Source organism: Cucurbita pepo, chromosome LG08 (genome assembly GCF_002806865.2).
Source record: "Cucurbita pepo subsp. pepo cultivar mu-cu-16 chromosome LG08, ASM280686v2, whole genome shotgun sequence".
Classification (NCBI taxonomy): Eukaryota; Viridiplantae; Streptophyta; class Magnoliopsida; order Cucurbitales; family Cucurbitaceae; genus Cucurbita; species Cucurbita pepo.
Window position 1 is genome coordinate 5,498,027 of NC_036645.1, and position 20,985 is coordinate 5,519,011.

The 20,985-nt window shown below is 33.9% G+C and overlaps 1 protein-coding gene across 1 annotated transcript; it reads right to left on the reverse strand.

Moving 5' to 3' along the window:
- Positions 1–13,871: 13,871 nt before the first annotated feature.
- Positions 13,872–19,172, reverse strand: LOC111799780. Its single transcript, XM_023683259.1, has 5 exons — positions 18,718–19,172; positions 18,328–18,389; positions 15,477–15,564; positions 14,830–14,932; positions 13,872–14,746 (listed from the first exon to the last, which is right to left on the reverse strand). The coding sequence occupies exons 1-5, from the start codon at positions 18,912–18,914 to the stop codon at positions 14,024–14,026; spliced, it is 1,173 nt and encodes a 390-aa protein (XP_023539027.1). The 5' UTR covers positions 18,915–19,172; the 3' UTR covers positions 13,872–14,023.
- Between the last annotated feature and the right edge of the window lie 1,813 nt (positions 19,173–20,985).

The window sequence follows — 20,985 nt, forward strand, 5'->3', positions numbered from 1 at the left end:
AAAAATAATTAAATTAAATATATATATATATAATATAATATAATATAATTCATAATTTTTTTTTCACCCATAACCAATATTTGATTTTTTTTTCCATTTATTTATATTTTTATTAAATTACAAATTTATTTCTTAAAAATTATAAAGTTCGAAAAAGTTTAAAAATTTATCGTATAGTTTTAAAAATTGGTGGCCAAACGTATAATATACTATCATTTTTCATATGATCAGATGACGTTTGAACTATATATATCGAGATTAAAGATGAATGATTTAAATTTTTTATAAAAAAAAGTAATTCTGTATTTAAATTATAGATAAAGACAATCCATATTAATGGATAAAACAATAAAAAAAATATTAAAATAATTTGGTATATGAAATAATTAATTAATTAAGATTTTGATGAACCGGCCGAATTGGTTGACCTTAGCAAATTGATATGTGAAAGATGAAGGGATATGTGTATACGTACCAAATCTTGTTCAAGTTGTGTAAAGCCATTGATAATGACCTAATTTGAAAGCTGTTTTTGGGATTTTCTTAACCTTTCGAAATAAATACGCACAAGAAATACGAGAATTCGACCGATTTAGACGATTGAATCAAAAACATGAAAATTGAAGTGGGTTAGATTTGTTTTTTTGTTTGGGTTGGGTTGAATCTTTTGAAAATGAAGAATTTAGGTCAGTTCGTGAGCTGACATTTTCTTAGTTGGGTCAACCTAACCAACCTAAAAATAGAGCTCACATTTTCAAACAATCAGGAACGAGCTTGAGAATAAATTAGGAGGAAGAAAAATATGGAGGGTGCTTATTCAATAGTGTATGAATATCATTATTTAACATAACTAAAGTTCAATGCACTCCACTACACTTTTCGACATTAAAATTTGACACGTTTTTTAATGTATACATTTGACTTTTAATATCGTATACGGACCAACATTAAAATCTGACTCATAACATTTCCTTGTAATATGGTCACGTTCTTTACTTCCCGTTCTTTAGAGTGAGACTATCACAGGTATTTTAACATACTTTTTCCTCACTCCATATGTTTATTTAAAAAATTTAGTAACTTAGATCTCACACCGGTTGAGGAGGAGAACGAAACACCATTTATAAGAGTAGTCCCTAGCAGACGCGTTTTAAAAACCTTGAGGGGAAGTCTGAAACCCCTGAAAGTAAAAATCCAAAAACAACAATATCTGTTAGCGGTAGGGTTTAGCCGTTACAATATTACTACTTAATTTCTAATTTCAACCGTTGAAATAGACTCGAGAACCCGAGCTCAAAAGTTGAAAGAAAAAAGGTATGTTGTTCACATGAGAATTCGAAATTGAAATGATCTACCATTTTCCTTATTGAAGGCACACCAACTTAGAACATTTCTTTAGTTTCAATCCAACAATTCCTTGACCCACACTTACTCAATTAATGGGTTTGTTTCTCTTTCTCATTTTTCAACTTAAAATACCCTTTTTAGAGGAGAGATGAATGCAAGTAGGTAACTCATGCATGCCTCTACCTAGACAATTGTTTATGTCACATGTGATCAATTATTAGGTGGGTTAGCTACTAATCTATCGTCTTTCATTGAATTCACGTAAATTTAGCCTCACGAAATGTGCAAGATCAACGTGACACTCGAGTACATAAGGGATACATGAATGAACCGTGTCACATCCAAATGAGAGTTCCTTAGGATAGGATGACTAATAAAAGCTTAAAAGAAAAATAGCATGTGTTTAGTGGCTCAATCATAAGAACATCAAAGTTCAACGTGTTTTGTTTCGAGCAATTCTATGTTGTGTGAACTCTCGAAAATTTTCCTATAAAGCATCAAAGAACTTGTGTTGATTTGTGGGGATGATTTTCATTCTCAGAAGCGAGAAGTAATATGACCATGTTGCAGGAGAATATTGAAGTCATCAAGTGTCGAATTCGGATTCCAAATTTTGATGCAAATCCTTGGCATGAGACGTTATAGTTCGGGCACCTCTCAAATTTTTTTATACTTTATATTACAAAAACGTCTATATAAAAGTTATGGACATGTATTTTATAACCGTCCTTATAACTTAAAAATATGATATCATTTAAAGTTATTATGTTATGATATCGTTCGAAGTTATGGTTAAGTTCGAATTCTACCCAAGTTCAATTTGAAATGTTCGATATTAAAAAAAAAAATCTAATATTTAATAAGAAAAATAGCATGCCATGTGAATTATTTATATAAATAATCCCTATTTTATTTATTTATTATTTGTCATTTCAGGTTAAAATGAATGAAGAAAGAAAGGAACAAAAAATGATTAATATTTAGGCACTTTAGTTGGTGATCTATCACTTCATTCAAGATGAATACCTAAAAGTATGTCATTTGAAGCCCACAAAACACACTTACACAACACATCTATCAACTACAAATTCCCCTTTCCCTTCTTCAAATTCAACCCTCAATTATTATATTTTCGGGAATGACGTGATATTGGTATTACTTTAATAAACGACCAATTTTTTTTTTATCTTAATCATCAAATGTGAATCAGAACGTCACGTTTAAACTTAATATATCAATTAATACGAGCATAATTAAGTCGGTATTATTAAATAAAATAGGTATGTTAAGTTGTCAATGAATGGATCATGTTTGTCCATTTTTCATAATGCAACTACTTTAAGAATTATTTTATAGGGTTTGTGGAATCCTAATAAGGGCATACCTATTTTGAATGGTACATCCTACCCTAAACTCTAATAAAATCCAAAACGTATAATGATAGAACGAGAAAAAAAGAATAAGAAGAATTTAATGAAGTGGGTGCGTTCTCATTTTTCGTTTGAGTGGATGTACTTTGATGCTGTCTATTTCCTAACTCAACGAAACAGTATGAATTAGGTTAGATTGATCGAATTTTTCGGGTTATCGAGTTTTCTAGACACTCCTACCAACAAAAATAAACCTCTTCTATTGCTCCGTGCACTTATCCACAATTACTCTTCAATCCTCATGGCAATTTGCATCCACATTGGTTTATTAGAGGGCAATTTTGTCTTTTCACACCATTTAATATCATTTTTATTATTAACCAAACATATATATTTTTAATTATATTTGGTAAAATAGAATATAAAAGAAAAAAGAAAAAGGTAAAGATAGAGAGATGATTGATTTGTTGATGAGTTGGCATTGAAGAAGGCATATGGGGGCATGTGGATTATTGGGGAACAACAATAATGTATTCATGCAATGCTATGAGAAGGGGAAGGAGTTGATTCACGAGGAACATGCTCCTTTTTCTTTTTCTTTTAAAGAAGATCTTGTCAAGCGCACTGGATCGATTGTGGATGTTCCTGCAGGAAAGGCTATGTTCGGGCGTGTGGTCAACGCGTTGGGAGTACCTATTGATGGAAGAGGGGCTCTAAGCGATCACGAACGAAGACGTGTCGAAGTGAAAGCCCCTAAAATTATTTAGTCTGAATTTCACATTTGTGTAACTCTTCTGTCTACTCTGAGTCATGCATATTCTTACATTGATCTTTTGCATGAGCTCGTTGGTGGCTTAGACTAATTTTGATTCCAATAATGCACGTTCACCTACCTCGTCACATCACATCGAGAACTTGTACTACTTCTCGTATAAAGCTTCAAACGATGCCATTATAATATCTACTTGGAAGCTATTGTTGTAATCAAGCTCCATGAGGTGTAACTTAGAATTTCAATTGCTTGCAAAATCCGACGTCAAACATGTATCATGTCTTCCAAGATTTGGTTCAAACATTTAGTCTCACCATCTGTCTAAGAGTGGAAGACAGTATTGAAATTGCGGCGACGCTTTCCGGAGGCCATGCTAGAAGGCCAATGTAAAACGGGTCTTGGTCTAACACAATTGATATTGGCATCCCGTGTAGTCTCACAATCTCTCTCATACACAACTATGCCCAATTACTACTATATAGGTAGTTTACCAGGTAAAAAGTGTGCTTACTTGGTTAGTTTGTTGATGCTCACCCATATTATAGTATATCCATTCAACGTCATGGGTGTCACCATTGTACTTTTTCAATTGTGCAGTATCGTGATCTTGACATGCTTACGACCAGCCTTAAGGGGAACCCAAGCCCCATATTCATTTTTCGCCTGACTTTGTGGCTTTGTGAGATCTTCAACAAGATTTGTATTCGCCAATCGAACACCACTTGTGCAAAATCTAAGCTAGTTCGATGCATGCATGTTCAATCGTTTGCGACTCTAGCTGACTTGCCTCTACACTAAGGCAAGTCATTCAGCTCAACCTTACCTCTACTCAAGGCAAAGGTCTCTTGTAAACAATGTCAAATTTCATCGTCATCTCGAATTTCAAAGACACGACCCAAGCATCGTGATATCATCCCATGTCTTGGGAAAGCTCGATCATCTTGACTTGCTTGGACACATCCATTGAAAACTGACCCATGTGTCGACTATCTCATCAGAATATCCCGAACTTCCATCCATCTGGGTTCTCATCAAGCATTGCACTCTTCTGTGTCCATGCTAAACCATTAATGACATCCTTTCCAGGTAACAGGTGCATAATCCAATCTCGAACACATAGGTTGAGCGCAACTGTAACAACTCTAGATTTCTACTATCCTAAAGTCGCTACCGTCATCATAACCTATGCTCTTGTGTGAAATTAAACATTTAAAACTTCATCATTTGTCATGGACTTACATGTTTGAAAACATCTTTAAAACAACATAACGAAATACTAAATGAAATAAATAAACAATAAAAGTAAAATACCCTATCTTAACTTAAAGTTTAAGAAATAAAATACTACTATCATATATCATATGTATGTGTCATGGTCTTGACTTGCAATGCCTTTTTCAGCCGTACAGAGATGTCTTGCCTTTACCTGAAATAGAAGTAGCACACGACTTGATTATTTTAAGAAACACTTAGTGAGTGACATCACTATTGGGACCAGGGAATGCAAACACATGCAAGTCATGATTAGGGACTATCGTTAAAACCATCATAGGGGTGGCCTCCACACGACCCACTCATGATTTGATGTGTAGTACTTCCCTACACACGACCCACACGTGCGAGAGCGTGGATCTCCGGATGGTTCGCACCTCCCTGGACCCATCATAGTTGAGCTAGCTGTTCATAGCGACAACTGGAGGTCAACAGATACCCGAGTGTCATGCGAGAAATGATGATCCTCATCATCATAGTGTACGCGTTTGTACTCATCGTCATAAATGGGGAAGCAACTTGATGTTTATGTACATACAAATTGCATGGGGAAGCAACTCTTATAGTTTTCATTTTTAAGTCATCTTTATGACACAACCCTATACATCGTTCACACATTACCTTAGTTAATATGCATGCATTGACCTTCATACGTTCCACGTCATTAACATTAATTAGGGTTGTATCTTAGAAAAATCATCGTCATAATGGATCATGACATTTAATATATGCATATCATCTTAATATGAAATATCGTCATATTAAGATATTTCATCATCATACAGCTTACATCATCATCATACATCTTACATCGTCGCATCATTACATAACGTTATCACATCATCATATAACTTGATCGGGTCATCATATTCATAAAGCATAAATGACACGTGCAACGGCTGGTAAGCATAAATGACACATCATCCCTTTCTCTTTTCCTTTTCCTTTGCCTCCATGCAATACCAAACTCATCTCTCTCACTTGTTTCTATATAACTTTATGTGGATTCCATCCTTTCTCCTCTCCCTTTTAAATTTCCTTCACTTTCTATAAATTCTTTTGAATCATACCAATATGGGGTATGTTTGGTTTATGTCATTTTACATCAAAACTCTCTCATTTATAGCCTCAATTTCAATCTCTACAACATAAACTCAAAAGGGAAGATCCAAACCAATATCATTGTTCTAATTTGCATATTGATATCAATATGGGTGATCATCCCAACCTAAATTTGTCCATATTGATATCAATATTGGGTAGCTTTGTTGTAAGCCATTGTTTGGGAACGCATTTATTGAAGTTTTATCAACTCCCGAGAACAAATATCATTTTCTATGCATCAATGTTGAAACTAGATGGGAAAGTGGCTTCCCATTATCACATGTATAGTTTAAGTACTTGAGTGAAAACATTGCAAATGGTTCAAAATGAGCATGTGGGTTACATTTTCAAAGGAATATATATATATAGATATATATAATATATACTCTCCTTCTTAAGTGACTTTTTGGGTATGGAATAAATTCTCACCAACAAACCTAACAATGTAAAGGGAGTTTCTAACACTTTTTCATGTCAAATAAGACTCTCAAACTATTTCACTTTTTCCGCTATGAAGAAGTTATGAGGAGAAATTAATTACATTTCGTGAAGTTCTAAGAATTCACTGTTTTAACTTTGACTAGTGAGGGAAACGAGTTTGATTAGACAGGAGAAAGGCTGACACTTTCAAGACAAATTAGTTAACGTTTATAATGGATCGATCAAATAAATTGAGTAGATTTATAGTAGTACTACAATTTTTAGAATCAAGAGAAAACTTGAGGTGCACTGGCTTTTTAAGTCCGCCGTCAAATCCTAGGGCTCAACCCTGGACACGCGGTGGAAGCTACCAAGCTGAAGTACGGTAGGGGCAGAGAGAATTTCCGGTGGNGCGTCTGTAGGTGGCTTTTTAAGTCCGCCGTCAAATCCCAGGGCTCAACCCTGGACAGGCGGTGGAAACTACCAAGCTGGAGTACGGTAGGGGCAGAGGGAATTTCCGGTGGAGCGGTGAAATGCGTAGAGATCGGAAAGAACACCAACGGCGAAAGCACTCTGCTGGGCCGACACTGACACTGAGAGACGAAAGCTAGGGGAGCGAATGGGATTAGATACCCCAGTAGTCCTAGTCGTAAACGATGGATACTAGGCGCTATATGTATCGACCTGTGCAGTGATGTAGCTAACGCGTTAAGTATCCCGCATGGGGAGGCTGGTTTCAAGGATGTACACAAGTTGGGTTGGTGGGTTGTGATAGAAATTTTGAACCGCCTTAAAATTTTGGGTTGGTGATCCAGCAACCTAAATAGAATTCACAACTCAATTCAACCCTAACATTTTATTTTCGAGTTAGGTTGTGTTAGGTTGTCGAGTTATTCGTTTTATTATTATTATTATTCTTTTTTATTACTTTATCTTATATTACATTAATCACTAAAATCTCATAAAAACTCAAATATCAAACATCACTAACCTCAATTAGAAATGTTAAATATTCTTAATTTTTGTACTCTATTCCCTGACTTGATTGAACGAGGTAAAGCAGCTAAGGATTGAATTGACTCTTTTGTAAACTCCTGAACCTTTTTTCACTCGGTCTCACAAGCACTAAGTTTAAGTAAGTTCATTCACTCGAACACCTTTCATAAACACTTTGACTTCCCTACTTGCTCGGTTAATCTTTCATAAACAAGCACATGGTGATCCCTGAGAACTTCCAAAGTTCTACACTCCTAAGTACTCGCGTTTATCATTATCTAGAGCTTCCTGATCCAAGGTTTTTAATCTTAAAACTATATAGTTGGATTGGATGGTAACCCTAGTTTCGAGTTGTACGACCAAAAAGATGTCAACCTGTGAATGAACATGAATGTTTCCGTTTATCAAAAAAATTAATCCAACCCAAAACGAAAAAAAAAAAAAAAATCTAACTCAACCCAACTTTTATAGTTTGGATTGGATGAACACTCCGAGACAGATGGAAGGGAGACGGTATAATAGTATTTGAATGATGTGGTCGGAAAGACACGTGGATGGGTTTGGTTTGGTTTGGTGAATTGGCTTAAAACATTGCTTATTTCTTTCCAACACATAAATCTCAACAAACATTATTAAGAATGATGTTTTGTAGTGAAAGAAAAGTGGTTGGCTTTGCCTTTGCCTCCAAGTTGTGTTCTTCCTTCTTCACCCCTCATTAAACATATTATTAAACAATATGTATGCAAGTATATAATTATTTTGCAAAATTTTAAGGGATAGAAAGGTAATTTGCAATTGTGTCCTTTTATTATTATTATTTACTTTTTCAATCACTATATTTCCCGTCCTTTCAATTTACATCACTCAACTCATCCGAGCTTGTCTTAGTCTTATATGATCCAACTCGTCTAAGCTTATCAAGTTTTGAGTTTACATCGTTAGGTCTTTTGAGCTTAATTCTATATTTGAGTTCACATCATCCGGTTCATTTGAGCTCATTTCAATCATTGGTATCACATCATCGAGCTTATCCTAATTGTAAACATATAAAGGTAAAATGGTGCGACCTCGTAATGTTCATCTCCATATATTAAACTTGCAACCTCAATCATTGGGGATTGACTCCAACTTTATATAATTCATTCCGTTTAGGATATGTCCTAGTAGAATCATTTCGTATACATGTAGCAAATGACTTTGCAATTGTTGGTGCACGACCCTAGTAGAATTGCATCATATACACGCAAGGAGTGACCTTGTAGTCTTTAAGGTACAACGCTAGTAGAATCACGTCATATACATGCATAGAGTGACCTTACAACTGTTTTGTCTTCTCGGTTTTCACTTTCAACGAACAATTGTTAATCGTGAGGTAATCAACGACCAATCGCCTTAAATTCTTAGGTATTTCATCATAACAAAAACCCTAAAAATCTTACGTTATCTCTGACGAGTTCCAATCGACAATGATGAAAGTTCTCCTTGTCCGATCTCCAAGAGTCAAAGTCCCAGAGTAATTTAAGCCAAATTTCCTCAAACTTCTCACGAATCAAGAACACAAAAAGCTTCAATGAAGATTTATTAAGCTCATACGTATTAATAATCCCGGACCGAATATGGTTTAAAAACAAGTCCAAAACTCAATCACTAAGCTATTTATCTCTTCCATTTTGTTTTAAATTTCAAATAAGTGTGATTATATTTTAATACTCACAAAAATAGAGTTAAGAGTTCATATTCCAACATTTTTTTTACTTTCCCATTTCAAGGAAACCTTCCAACAACATAAGCTTCAAATATGTTTTGATATATCAAATTGAATCAATGTGTTCATGTAAGTTTGTACCATACATTTCATGATACTCACAAAAGCCCTAATATGATACCCACAACCTTCTTCATTACTTAAAATGTTTTAACCAAGATATCGTACCTTTAAAAGGACATTAGCAAATGGTAAATAGGGTTTTGGCCCACAACACATTATTATTAAGGCATTATTATTTAAGGGCAAACAAAGGTGAGCTTAAGATAGGTACTATGGTACCCCAAAACCTATACCCATTATTATTATTATTATTATTCCATTAAATTCCATCTAAGTTGTGCAAATCCTTTATAATTAGAGGAGAAGATATATCATGTGCCAAGCATGTGACTTGGGGACAATTTTGTCATTTTCTTTTTTTTTTTTTTTTTAAATAATTAGGTTGAGAGATTCAAATTTGAATCTTTAAACCTACTAGTTTTTGTCAATCTATATATCTAGATTGGTCACTATTATACTTTATAGCTAATTAAAATTAAATCAATCAATCAACAATTATTACATAAAACAAAAAAAAATAAATAATAAATAAAAACCCTAAATTTCATTATTAAAGTCAACAGTGGCTCATGCCCAGAATTTGGAATTTGGATCGGGTACTAGATGACTCTAGCATTCTCTTACATCTCACTTTCTAGGAGTGAAGATTATTCCCACAGATTAACATGAATCATTCTAACATGTTTTGTCTTACTTATATGCATCTTAAGAAAGTTCTCAGGGAGTAATCAATATAGAATTGTTCCAAGTAAAACACGTTCAATTATGAAGCTTTTATGGTTGAACCAGTTGAAAATTTTGGGAAAAAACGAAGTTTGAAATTCTCTAAAAGACTTTCTTAGTATGAATGGAAGAAAAATTGAGGTTGAATTTAAATATACGTGAATGAAGTAAGGCTTGTGGAGGTAGAGAGAGAGAGAGATTGAAAAGATTGGTTTTGGGACAAATCCATGGTGGAGCTGTCTATTTTGAAGGCTTTGATTTCATGGGAAAACAGCTTGGTTTTGGGACAAATCCATTGTGGAGATAGCTATGACCAAATTAATGAAGAAAACAGCTTAATTAGGTTCTTTGATGATTACAACAACAAATTAAATCAATTTAATCTTAATGAATTGATAGATTTGGCATCATTTTGTTCCACTAAATTTTTTCTTCCACATTTTTTGATAACACAATTCCTTCACTCCTTGCCCATTAATAATTTTGTTATTACTATTCAAGAACAAGCTCCCTAATATGTCATTATTCCAAATGTGACAAAAAAAGATTTGATGATGGCTAACGTTTAATCCTCTCCCTTAAGATAAGATAAGGCGGAGAATATTCTTAATAATTGTACTACCATGTAATACCTTTATTATTATGACAATTTTCTTTGATGGGTTTAGTTAAGAGTGTTTCAACGACCAAATAATTCAAACAATCAAATAATTTAACTCACAATTTGGAAATCAAAAAATTTATTTCGATTTCTAGGTTGAAATTTTTTTATCTGTCCAACTTGAAAAATTTTCTCCATCCTCCCTCCACAAATGAAAGAAAGATAAGTTCATTTACCTTCTTGATTTCGCCTATGGGAAAAGATAGAACGAGGAGTCAGTCAAGACTCAACCTTAACCCTTTGACTGTTACAGCAACTGAAAAGAAAGATAAAAGAATGAAATACTCGGACCAGATTGAAGGCGGAACCTGATTTAACTTCTCTTGATCCTCTCTATCTAATCTCCATTACGTGGTACAATATATCTATCGATCCGAAGAACTGACTGGAGAAATTCAAAAGAAAATAACACAATCTTAATGATTTCTTGAGTTTCCTTTCTGGAAAGAAATATTATATCAAAATTCTCTAAAAATGGTTCCACATTTATCCTNAAAAAAAAAAAAAAAAAAAAAAAAAAAAAAAAAAAAAAAAAAAAAAAAAAATTGTTACATTGAGTTCTCATCCTTCCATAAACAATAGTTTGTTAAAATTTTGATTTCAAAGTTCTAGCTATTTCTTAATATTTTCTTTTATAAAAAAATAATAGATTGAATATAGGAGAGAGGATCTTCAAATCTTGATTATTTAATGTTTACTTTAGAAAAATGCAAATATGACATTAAAAAAGTAAGAAGAACAGATTAAGAATTAAAAATATTGAATAATTTAACATGTTGGATGTGAAATTGGATGATAAACAAAGGTAGGAAGTCTTAATATTGATATAAATTCATGTTTTGAAGGTTTCAAACTCCAAACTTTACCTAAACATCAAAAAGAGATTCACCAAAAAGAACAAATCTTTGAAGAAAAAGATAAGAAGATAAGCTAACTCTTGAAAACTAGTCTTTACTGATAAGATTAGATGCTACATAAAGATCTTAAAAGAACATGAAACAGTCACAAAAGTCCTAACTTTTTTTTGGTTTTGGTTTGAATGTTTGATCCAAAGCCAAAATGGTGACAAAAGATAGAATGGAGCCAATCCCATTCCATTACACATCCATCCCCACCGCCCACTTTCAACCTAATCCACCTCCCCAATTAATCAATACATATCATAAATAAATGCCTTGTCAATGAAGCATAATACACTGTCTTCAATCTAAGGATAATGATAAGACATATATATATATATACACAAACACTCACACTCACACACCTGTATGGAGAGGAAATTTGAAGCATTTTGGGGGTAGGGACCATCTGAGTGGCTGATGTATTCATTGAATTCTGAATTTGCTGTCTTTTTTCTTTTTTTTTTTTAAGATCAAGATGTGCTCAGATTTGATTAACTCTAGCCTGTCATTTCACAGGTTTGTTTGTCATGTATGTTCATATTTTTAAATGAAGGAAATAACAGCATCTGCATCTGCATCTTCGTTGATTTGGAGAGATTTAGCTGTCCTTGCTAATGCTATATATATTCTTTAACATAAGAAATGAGTTTAGACACCAAAATTTGTAATTATGTTAACAATATGATGCACTAAAATTTCATTTGAATAATTAGCTTTTGAATCCTTTGAATCTAATCGATCCAAAAGAAATCAAGCTTAATCTACCATCATAACATTTGACTTTATTCATGAAATTTGAAACAAATGTCAGCATAAACGACAATGGCTTTCTTGAAACTCTAGTTGCTAAATCATTTGTGGGCTATGAAAGGAATGAATCGAAGTATTTTTCCTCGAAAATAACTAAATCAAAGCCGATTCAAACACGCAAGTTTAGTTCACCAAAACTATGTAGACTGAGTAAATATCTAACCCAAGAAGAAAAAAAAAAAATAGAGCAGTGTGCTAAGGCCATGTGGAGGATATAGGTATTTGACAAAGCAAACATTAAAAAAGAGTGCATTAAAGAAACTTTTGTTGTGAAGTCTAAAATTAATAAACCATCAACCAGTGGCAGTGGAAATGACATCAAGCAGATACCCTAATAGTACAATCGCACAATCAAACAGACCTGATTCCTGCCTGGAAATTACAAAAGTCACAGTTTCTGAAGCAATTATGTTAAACTTATAAATATTAAAAGCTACTTTTCCCAATAAAAATCTAGAATTTTATATAATACAGCACAAAGAAACTCTCTTTTTCATGTGGGGTTGTGTATGTTTCACTTGTAAGCTCTAATCCAACATAATTATGGCAAAGCATTTGAAGGAAACAGAGATCAGACTGAAGCAGAAGGAAAGCATGTGAGAAAGAAACAATGGTGTGAATAATTCATGTAACCTGTATTGTGACTGTCCCATTTCCTTGACTTATTCATTATGAACAATAATATTTTTCTTCAGAGATATAGAATCATATTATGCCATGATAATGGGGTTGATAAAAATGCCTAATGGCTTCTGAAAAGGTTTGAGCTGAGTAGAGCCATTGAAACTGAAAGCATTTTGACAGCTTTTTTGTTCCAAGGAAAAATAACTTACAAAACTTTGATAGCCACTATGATGAAAGCTATCCTTGTCCTTGTCCTTGGGTTGAGACCTGTAACAATGTATAAAATTCAGTTTGAAGAATAAAGCAAAGGAAAAGCACTGCCCATTAAGAAACTCCCAAATCCACAAAAGCTCAAGAAAAAAAAAGGTTTTAACATGGAATTCTTTGTCATAAGATCAATGTTTCCTATGGAATCCATTTGGTTTTTCTTTTCTTTCTTTTTGGCCTTGGCTGTTGGGTGGTGGGAATGTGCAAGCAACCAATCTGAAGCAAATGACTTTGATTCAAAGATAAATAATGAATGAGATAAGGTCGCGTTTGGCTGTCCCCATTATGTACACATACTGGTTCCAATTGTTTATCCTTAGCAATTGGAATGAGGCAACATTACACAGCCATTAGTGGAGGAAAAAACTAAAGCAGAGAGGAATTTCCTTTTCTTTAAGGCATCTGAACTACCTCATCTTGTGACTTGCAAAAAGGCAAATGTATCCTGTAGAAACCACATGTTCCAACTTGATTTATCCTGCAATTATAGCTTTTGAAAAGAAAGTTCAACGACTAAACCGACTACTACTGTAATAGGCCCAGTATTTGCAATCTTCTGGCCCTAAAAAAGCAGCCCATGTTGAAAACTTTTCCTATTAAAACATCCTTTTCACAAACTTCTAGCAGATCTTTCTCTGAAGGTTTTCAATCTCACATTTCCAGCTAGAAAAATGACGCCCCAAATGCCCAATCCTAATTCAAGCACAAACTCAAAGTTCATGATCCATCCTGATCATGTTATTGCACATCACAAATAAGAAGAATCAAATAAATGAGGTGGAAATTGTGGAAAGATAATGCACATTCAATGCTATTACCATATAATCATCAACGGCCGTTGAGAGAATAAATTACATACGGGCATAACAGCATCATGTTTGCGGCCTTTAACCTACCGTCGATAAATAAAACAAAATCTGCATTAAATCATAGATTGTCTATCTGCTCGAGAGAAGAAAAGTGAGCCTCAATTCGGTTCAGAGTTTCTTGATCAATATTAGTTTTATTAATCAACTTTGGCAATGAATAACCCAATTCTCTCCTCGAGTCTAAATCTTTCTTTGTAACTTGCTCCTTGGACGTGCCAGTCTCTTCAGATTCTGTTTGACTGGATGTTATGTCCTTGTGGAAAAGCTGATGTTTCACAGCCAAGCAAGATTTTAAATCCTCCTCATTCCTGGCTTTGTTTAGCTTGTCAATGAGATTACCTAAAGCTTGAGCTTTTTTGGCATGCCAACCTTTTTCCGTTTTGCACCCATCATTAGCATTCGTTTGGTCAGCAACCTTAACAGGTTCAGCTCGGTCGGTGACCTCATTGATGCTATCAGTAGCCTCGACTTTTTGAAGTTTCCTTAGTCCATCTTCAACAATTTTTCGTATTCTCTTTCTAGAGTTTTCTGATGTAACTGGATTTGATCCTAACTTCAACATCAATCCAGGTATCATTTCCTCAGGGTTGGATTCTGCAGCGGAGTTTATAGAGGGCCCATCCTTGGCAGACTCATCAATCATAGATTTCATGGAAAATATCTCCTCCAATAGATTAACATTCTGCATGTATCGATCAAAAGCTTCATTTTCTGCTTCAATATGCCCCTCCCGAAATTCCCTTAACTTAGAAAACCTCCATTCATTGATTGCAGCGGCATCCTAAGAACCTTCTCAAATTAGAACAGGCAATGTATGCGTTCAATAACTACATAGCAGAAGATAAATTGACTAACTATGAGCACCTTTCTAGTCAATGGCTTCCGTGAACGGAGTGGGATTTGCACATTGTTGAATTGAGAAAAGTTGCTTGAAAGATATCGAAGTGAATTTACTCTAAGCGAACTCCTGAAGCACAACAAACAAAAAGGAAACTCTCAACATGCACAACCAAAAGAAAAGGAGAAGTATGGCTTTGAAGTGTAAAGCTCAGAACATTGAGACTCTAATAATGATAGCCTAATTAAGCATGGTTGACATGGTTTTAGTACGTGTTGGATTCTTGGCTGTACCAAGTTGCATCACAGTGAAATAATCTGATGTCATCTTCAGGGGAAGAAAATTATCAAATTAACTTTTGAGTTCACAAAACGTTAGAAAATGGAAAATTCTATACAATCTTAAAACAATAATATCCTGAAGAGCCTAATTTTCAATGTCTGAGAAGACTTGTGACAAAAATCAGTAACTTCCAACCTTCCACCAAAAGTGTTAACAAATTTATTAGTGAAGAATACGACTGACAGCCCTTTGCATATTTAAATAATAAAAGACATGCATGACTGGTGCAGATAAGCCAATATGCTGAACGAAATTATATATAGCTAGTCAGGGGCAGATTAAAGAAAGGTGTAAAATAAAATCAAATGGTGTCTAGAACTCACATACTTACCCAGATGATGGATCTGCTGATTGCTTGTCAAATAGAGGAGAGCTAGATGAAGGTGTTTTGTCCGGAAAAGTTGCATTTGCTTTTAACACTACATCATAAAACCAATGGTATCAGAATCATGTACCAAAACTTCAATCTAACAATACCACAAGTCTTCCACAACCTCAAAACAAAGGCATAAGTGAAGACAAGTCAACAACAAAATATAAACATATGCTTATGCTTCAATTCGAAATGCCTGGCTAGTTTTTATTTACAAGATAAATTTTAAATATTTTGATCTATTTGTAGTAAGGGTTAGTCTATGGCAATTACTCAGCATCTGAGAAGTATCAAACAAGTGTCCCACAGAACAAAATTTTCTCCTACAATATAATATGTTTCAATAAGATAAAAGGTGGAAGAGAACTAACTAAAAGTGACCCGTCCTACCAATAAATCTAGGCTTCAATTAAGACGCTTCTTGATTATTATTATTTTTTTATTTTATTAAAAAAATTGGGAAACCCACCAAATTGCCAACTTCCTGGGAGTATCAAGTAATACATTCAGGTCATATAAACCACTCATCATGACATTTGACTACCATTAGAATAGAAGCAACTTATATAAAACTTCTTTGTCACAATTTCTTTTTATAGAGATCCTGGAATTATCTTCTGGAAAGAACAAGGACTCAGATCAACATTAAATGAAAGAGAGAATAAAGGGCAATTACAGCTAATTCTTTGGCTCTTTGAAAGACATGACTTTAAAGTACAGATTATGAAAAGATTCAACGTTTAGGAGAAAACGAAAAAACAGGCATAAATTTTGGAACAATTATCTTGCTGCCCTCTGCATTTATTAACACCCCAAGATGCTTTACACCAATTCAATTGGAAAAGACAAAATTTTAACCTTCAGTACAAGAAGCTTGATATTATAATTGTGTCCACCTTGTAAATGATGCTTTAACTCCAACTTAATTGAGGATTGATGGGTGGGGTATCTCTTTTTCCCTTTTTCCCCTCACGTTTATCATCTCCTTTATTCTAATTCACCTTCCTGGCTTCTTCCCTTCCTTTTCTACAGTATTCGCCTCATACAACTGCAATTGGGCATCCCTTGTTCAATCTAGAATCTTCTAATGTTTCTTCTTATTTCCTTGATCGGTTGGCTTTTCTATCCGCCTAAAGGCTAGAGATGTTCATCTATGGACCCCTAATCCTTTGATCGAGTTTCCATGGAAGGTTAGGATTCTCACTCCACACCCACTATATTTTTCTCACTTTGAAAGGTTAGGATTCCCAAGGTCAATTTCTTTCCAGGGAAATCCATACGCTAAGCAAACTAACATTAGTGACCTTACCCAAAGACTGTCCCCTTTGTTTCTAGGACCTTAATAGAGAAGCTAGTGTAAGGGTGCCTTCTGACATGAACCACACTCTACAGATGCCAATTTTTAAATTCAATTTGAGAGTCCATGGTGTTGAAGTATACATTACTGTACATAAATATATTTTAACACATGCAATAGTTGCAAGTCTCTGCTAGGTTCAACGCCTCTTTAGGGTGTATCTAAGGATCTTATTGATTATCCATCGTCGCTTCCTCAACTACTGGAGCCCTTCTTTGTAACTTTTTTTAGTTAGTTTCCAGTGTAGAATTTTCCCTTTTTTTGTATTGCATACCTGTAGATATTTCTTTTTATTGGACACATTTTTATTTTCATTCATCTGAATGAAAGTTTGTTTGTCATGGGAGAAAGAGAGAGCACCAGATGTTACCAACCAATCAATTATGTCATTGGTTCTTAAAATGTATTGAACACAAGTTTCAACAATTTCCTATAAGAACGAGCAAACCAGGAAACACAATGTGCATTTGATGGCTGCTTTTTTTTCTTTAAATCGGAAGCAGGTTTTCACTGAGAAATGCAAGTACAGAAGTGGCCAAGCCAAAAGTAGGAAGTGCAAAACTTAAAAGGAAAAAATGGCAGCCACCATTACCATAAAATGGACTTAGTCGCTTTTTGTAGTACTTTTTTACTAAAATGTCTTTTTTTTTTAATCTCATTTCATCATCACTTGAAGATACAAGTGGGCATCAAAGTAAATTCATCAAATACAAATATATTTATGTTCAATATAATTATACTTCTCCAATTTAATATCAAGCAATGTATTTCCTGAAGGCAAGCAAAATGTTTGTCATCTTACAGTGTACTTAATGTTTTAAATAGCAAAAAGCAACTTTGAGGGCCTTTTCTTCTTTTGAGATTTAAGACATAGGCCTCAATTTAAGTAGAAGGTTTTACAAAAATCTAATGTAGAACGCATATAACTGACCATAATGATGATATAAATAGGAAAAAATAACCTCTCATGTTTTCTTAAATATCAACATCATCACGACAACAATAGTAACAGCTATGTCATTCCTCTCACCATCATAAGTGGCGTAGTTGTAAAGCCTTAATATACTCTATTGAGCACATAAGCCTCTTTCAAACCAAAAAATAACAACCCTCAACGCCTAACATTAGTGTCTATCAAAACACTTAAGTGCATCTTGTGTTCTGAAAATCCCTAGTTTCTTTTCTAGCTCCGAAATTCCCATGGATGGAACCAGCCCACCATAATTCTACATAAGCTACGAGGGATGTCCCCTCCCCCCACAATAAACCCCTACTACACACACAAGAAGGGGCGTGAATGGAGATGGTGATACCACGCTAGACACACGAATGATCTATGCAAATGAAGGTTGATAGACAATTGGCATTCATTAGAACGTCAGACAGTTGACATGCCATAGCAAAAAAAAATTAGCTATAACACTAAAGCCAATAGAGAGATCACTTTCTTACCGTGAATATGGCATGGGTTTTGATTTCTCGCACAGCAGCTCTTGCATGATTCATAAGGACACCTGCATGAAATTCCATCTTAGGATAATATTGGTGAAGATTCTAAACGATGTTTCGGAAACCAAATATCAAAATCAGCTAATGAGCTAATACGGGGACCAAATAATATGACTAATCTACTTATGAAAAAAAAGTAAGATAAGTAGAAGTTCATTTTGAAAACTTTCCAAGAACCATTCCATTGATATTAGCAATAAACCAATCAAGAAAGGAAGAACTGACAGAAGAAAACAATCAGCACTCGAACAAACAAATCTAGGGCTTCTAGAGAATCATAAGTAAAAAGTTAGTCACAAGGAGAGTAAACAGCAAGCCAAGAGATCACTAAACCTGGAACGAGCAACATTGCCACAAACCCTACATTTGGGCTTGTTGAGGCCGCGAAGGGTCTTCGGCGGCGTTCCAGTACGGTTCGCCAAGTGGTTGGAGGAAACCGCAACGTTAGCCGTGACAGCGCTAGCGGTGGTGGTAGTAGTGGTGGCGGTGTCGGAGCTGTTGTTGCTAACGGACGGCGAGGGAGCCGCCATGCAAGCAAACGAGACGAAAGTAGAAGAAACGAAGCAAAATTCGGAACTCAAAGGAGGAAAATTCGAAGAGAAAATGGAGAAAAGAGAATGGAAACTGGTAAATTAATGAAGAATTTTTGAAAGTTTGTTGAAGGGCGGGAGATTTGGGTATTTGTGTTTTAGTTTGGCGGTAACAGATCAGGAAATCGGGGACGGCGAAAACTGTAAAAGAGATCCGGCGAGCACCCAGTTCCCTTCCCTACACGGTTTTGGGGTCAAATTTTTAATTTAATTTCTTTTGTGCTACTTCTGTAATTAAGTTGGGTGAACATAAATATGTTACTCGGCCCAGCCCTTAACTTTTGGGCTTCTATATTGGGCTTCCCTATTGGGTTGGCTTATGAAAAATTGGGTATTTCATTTTCAATGGAAATTAGATTTGAGGGGGAAAAATTTTTAAATTAGAGTAAATACCTTTCTATTTTGTACCATGTTTGAAAAAAAAACCTATAGCTTTAGTTTCAAATTACTATTATTATTAAATTCTTTATTTATATTCTCGTTGTTAGAGCTGGGCGAGCAAAATTTTTGGACCAACTCAAAATTTCGGGTTGGTTAAATTGGTAACCCAACCCAACCCTTATAGATGAGATAATAATTCTAACTCAGATTTTTCGAAGTCGATATACACTATTATTTTGTACGTGGACTCGAGAGATAATTTTTATGCAACTGTAATAACTTTTCAGGAAGTAAATACCGTTACGATTTTTCTTTTCCAGTTTTGAATTTTTTGTCGTAAAATTTTGTTATTTTCTTTTAATTTCTCGGCGGGTTTAGAGTATTGATGACTTTTAATACAAAACATTTTAACTTTTTTAGTCAATGTATTTTATGTTTTTTTTTTTTTTCAATTATTTTTAGTTGGAATGCTAAAATTAACTTATATATTGTTTTTTAGAAGTTCAAAGCTCAATAAATAAAATGGTTAATTTTTAAAATTCAACTACTACTAATTAATTGATTAAATTATAATTTTGAGATTTGTATTTATTTTGACTTCTTCGTTAAATTTTTAATATAATGTTATTTTAATTTCAAGAGTCTATTATAAAAATATTAAAAAAAATTATTTTGTGTTGACCTTATAAAACATAAAATTTAATACCATTTTACAGTAATTTTATAATAAGGACAAAAATACTATTTGTTAAGAGGGAATGAAAAGAAAGAAGACGGTAATGGATAAGGTTTGGATAAGGGTTGCAACACATCTAAACAAGTGAAGTACATGTACTCTTTTTATACCCTTAAATTATCAACTTTGTCTTCTCTTATATCCCTTCTTCAACTTGTAATTTTGTCGAATTCGTATCTCTTTTATACGTCTCCTATTACACATTTGCCCTTCTCTTCCGTTCTTTTTAATTTATTTATGAGGAGACACGTGACCTGTTACGTAAATCTCCCTTTAATTCAAAATTGCAAAGAAGAATCCTATGAATCAATAATAATACGACTGCGATGACTTTGAAGTAGCATTAATTTAAGTATCAAAGAATGGTTGACAAGATCAAGGTGGCACATTAATGAGTAACTGATGAAGACATGTACTTAACCATTCGAGTATAGCTTAATGAATAAGACATGAATTACGATTAGAGATATTTGGTCCAGAACACGTACGCCATACTCCGAATAGAGCAAAAATATCTCCATTTAAATGGGAAACAAGGGGAATTGGGAGAGATTTCTCATTATTAGCTAAATAATTCGTAGACAAGTCTCTAACCCAACCCTATCTCCCCTCAACTTTGTTAAGGATATTTAGTACTTAATTATAGTTTACCATATATATTATATTTGATTTTGGCAACGGTAGGTTTATTGTTCCTCTCATATTCTTATTTTACACAATATTCTCAACCTTACCTATTTATACTCTGTTCCACTTTTATATATATCTTCAAATAAATTATTTACCCATTATGTAAATTATTAAATTTATTAAAATATTTTACATTTTTAATATAAATTATATTAAAAAAATAAAAAATATTCATATATATATATATATATATATATATATATA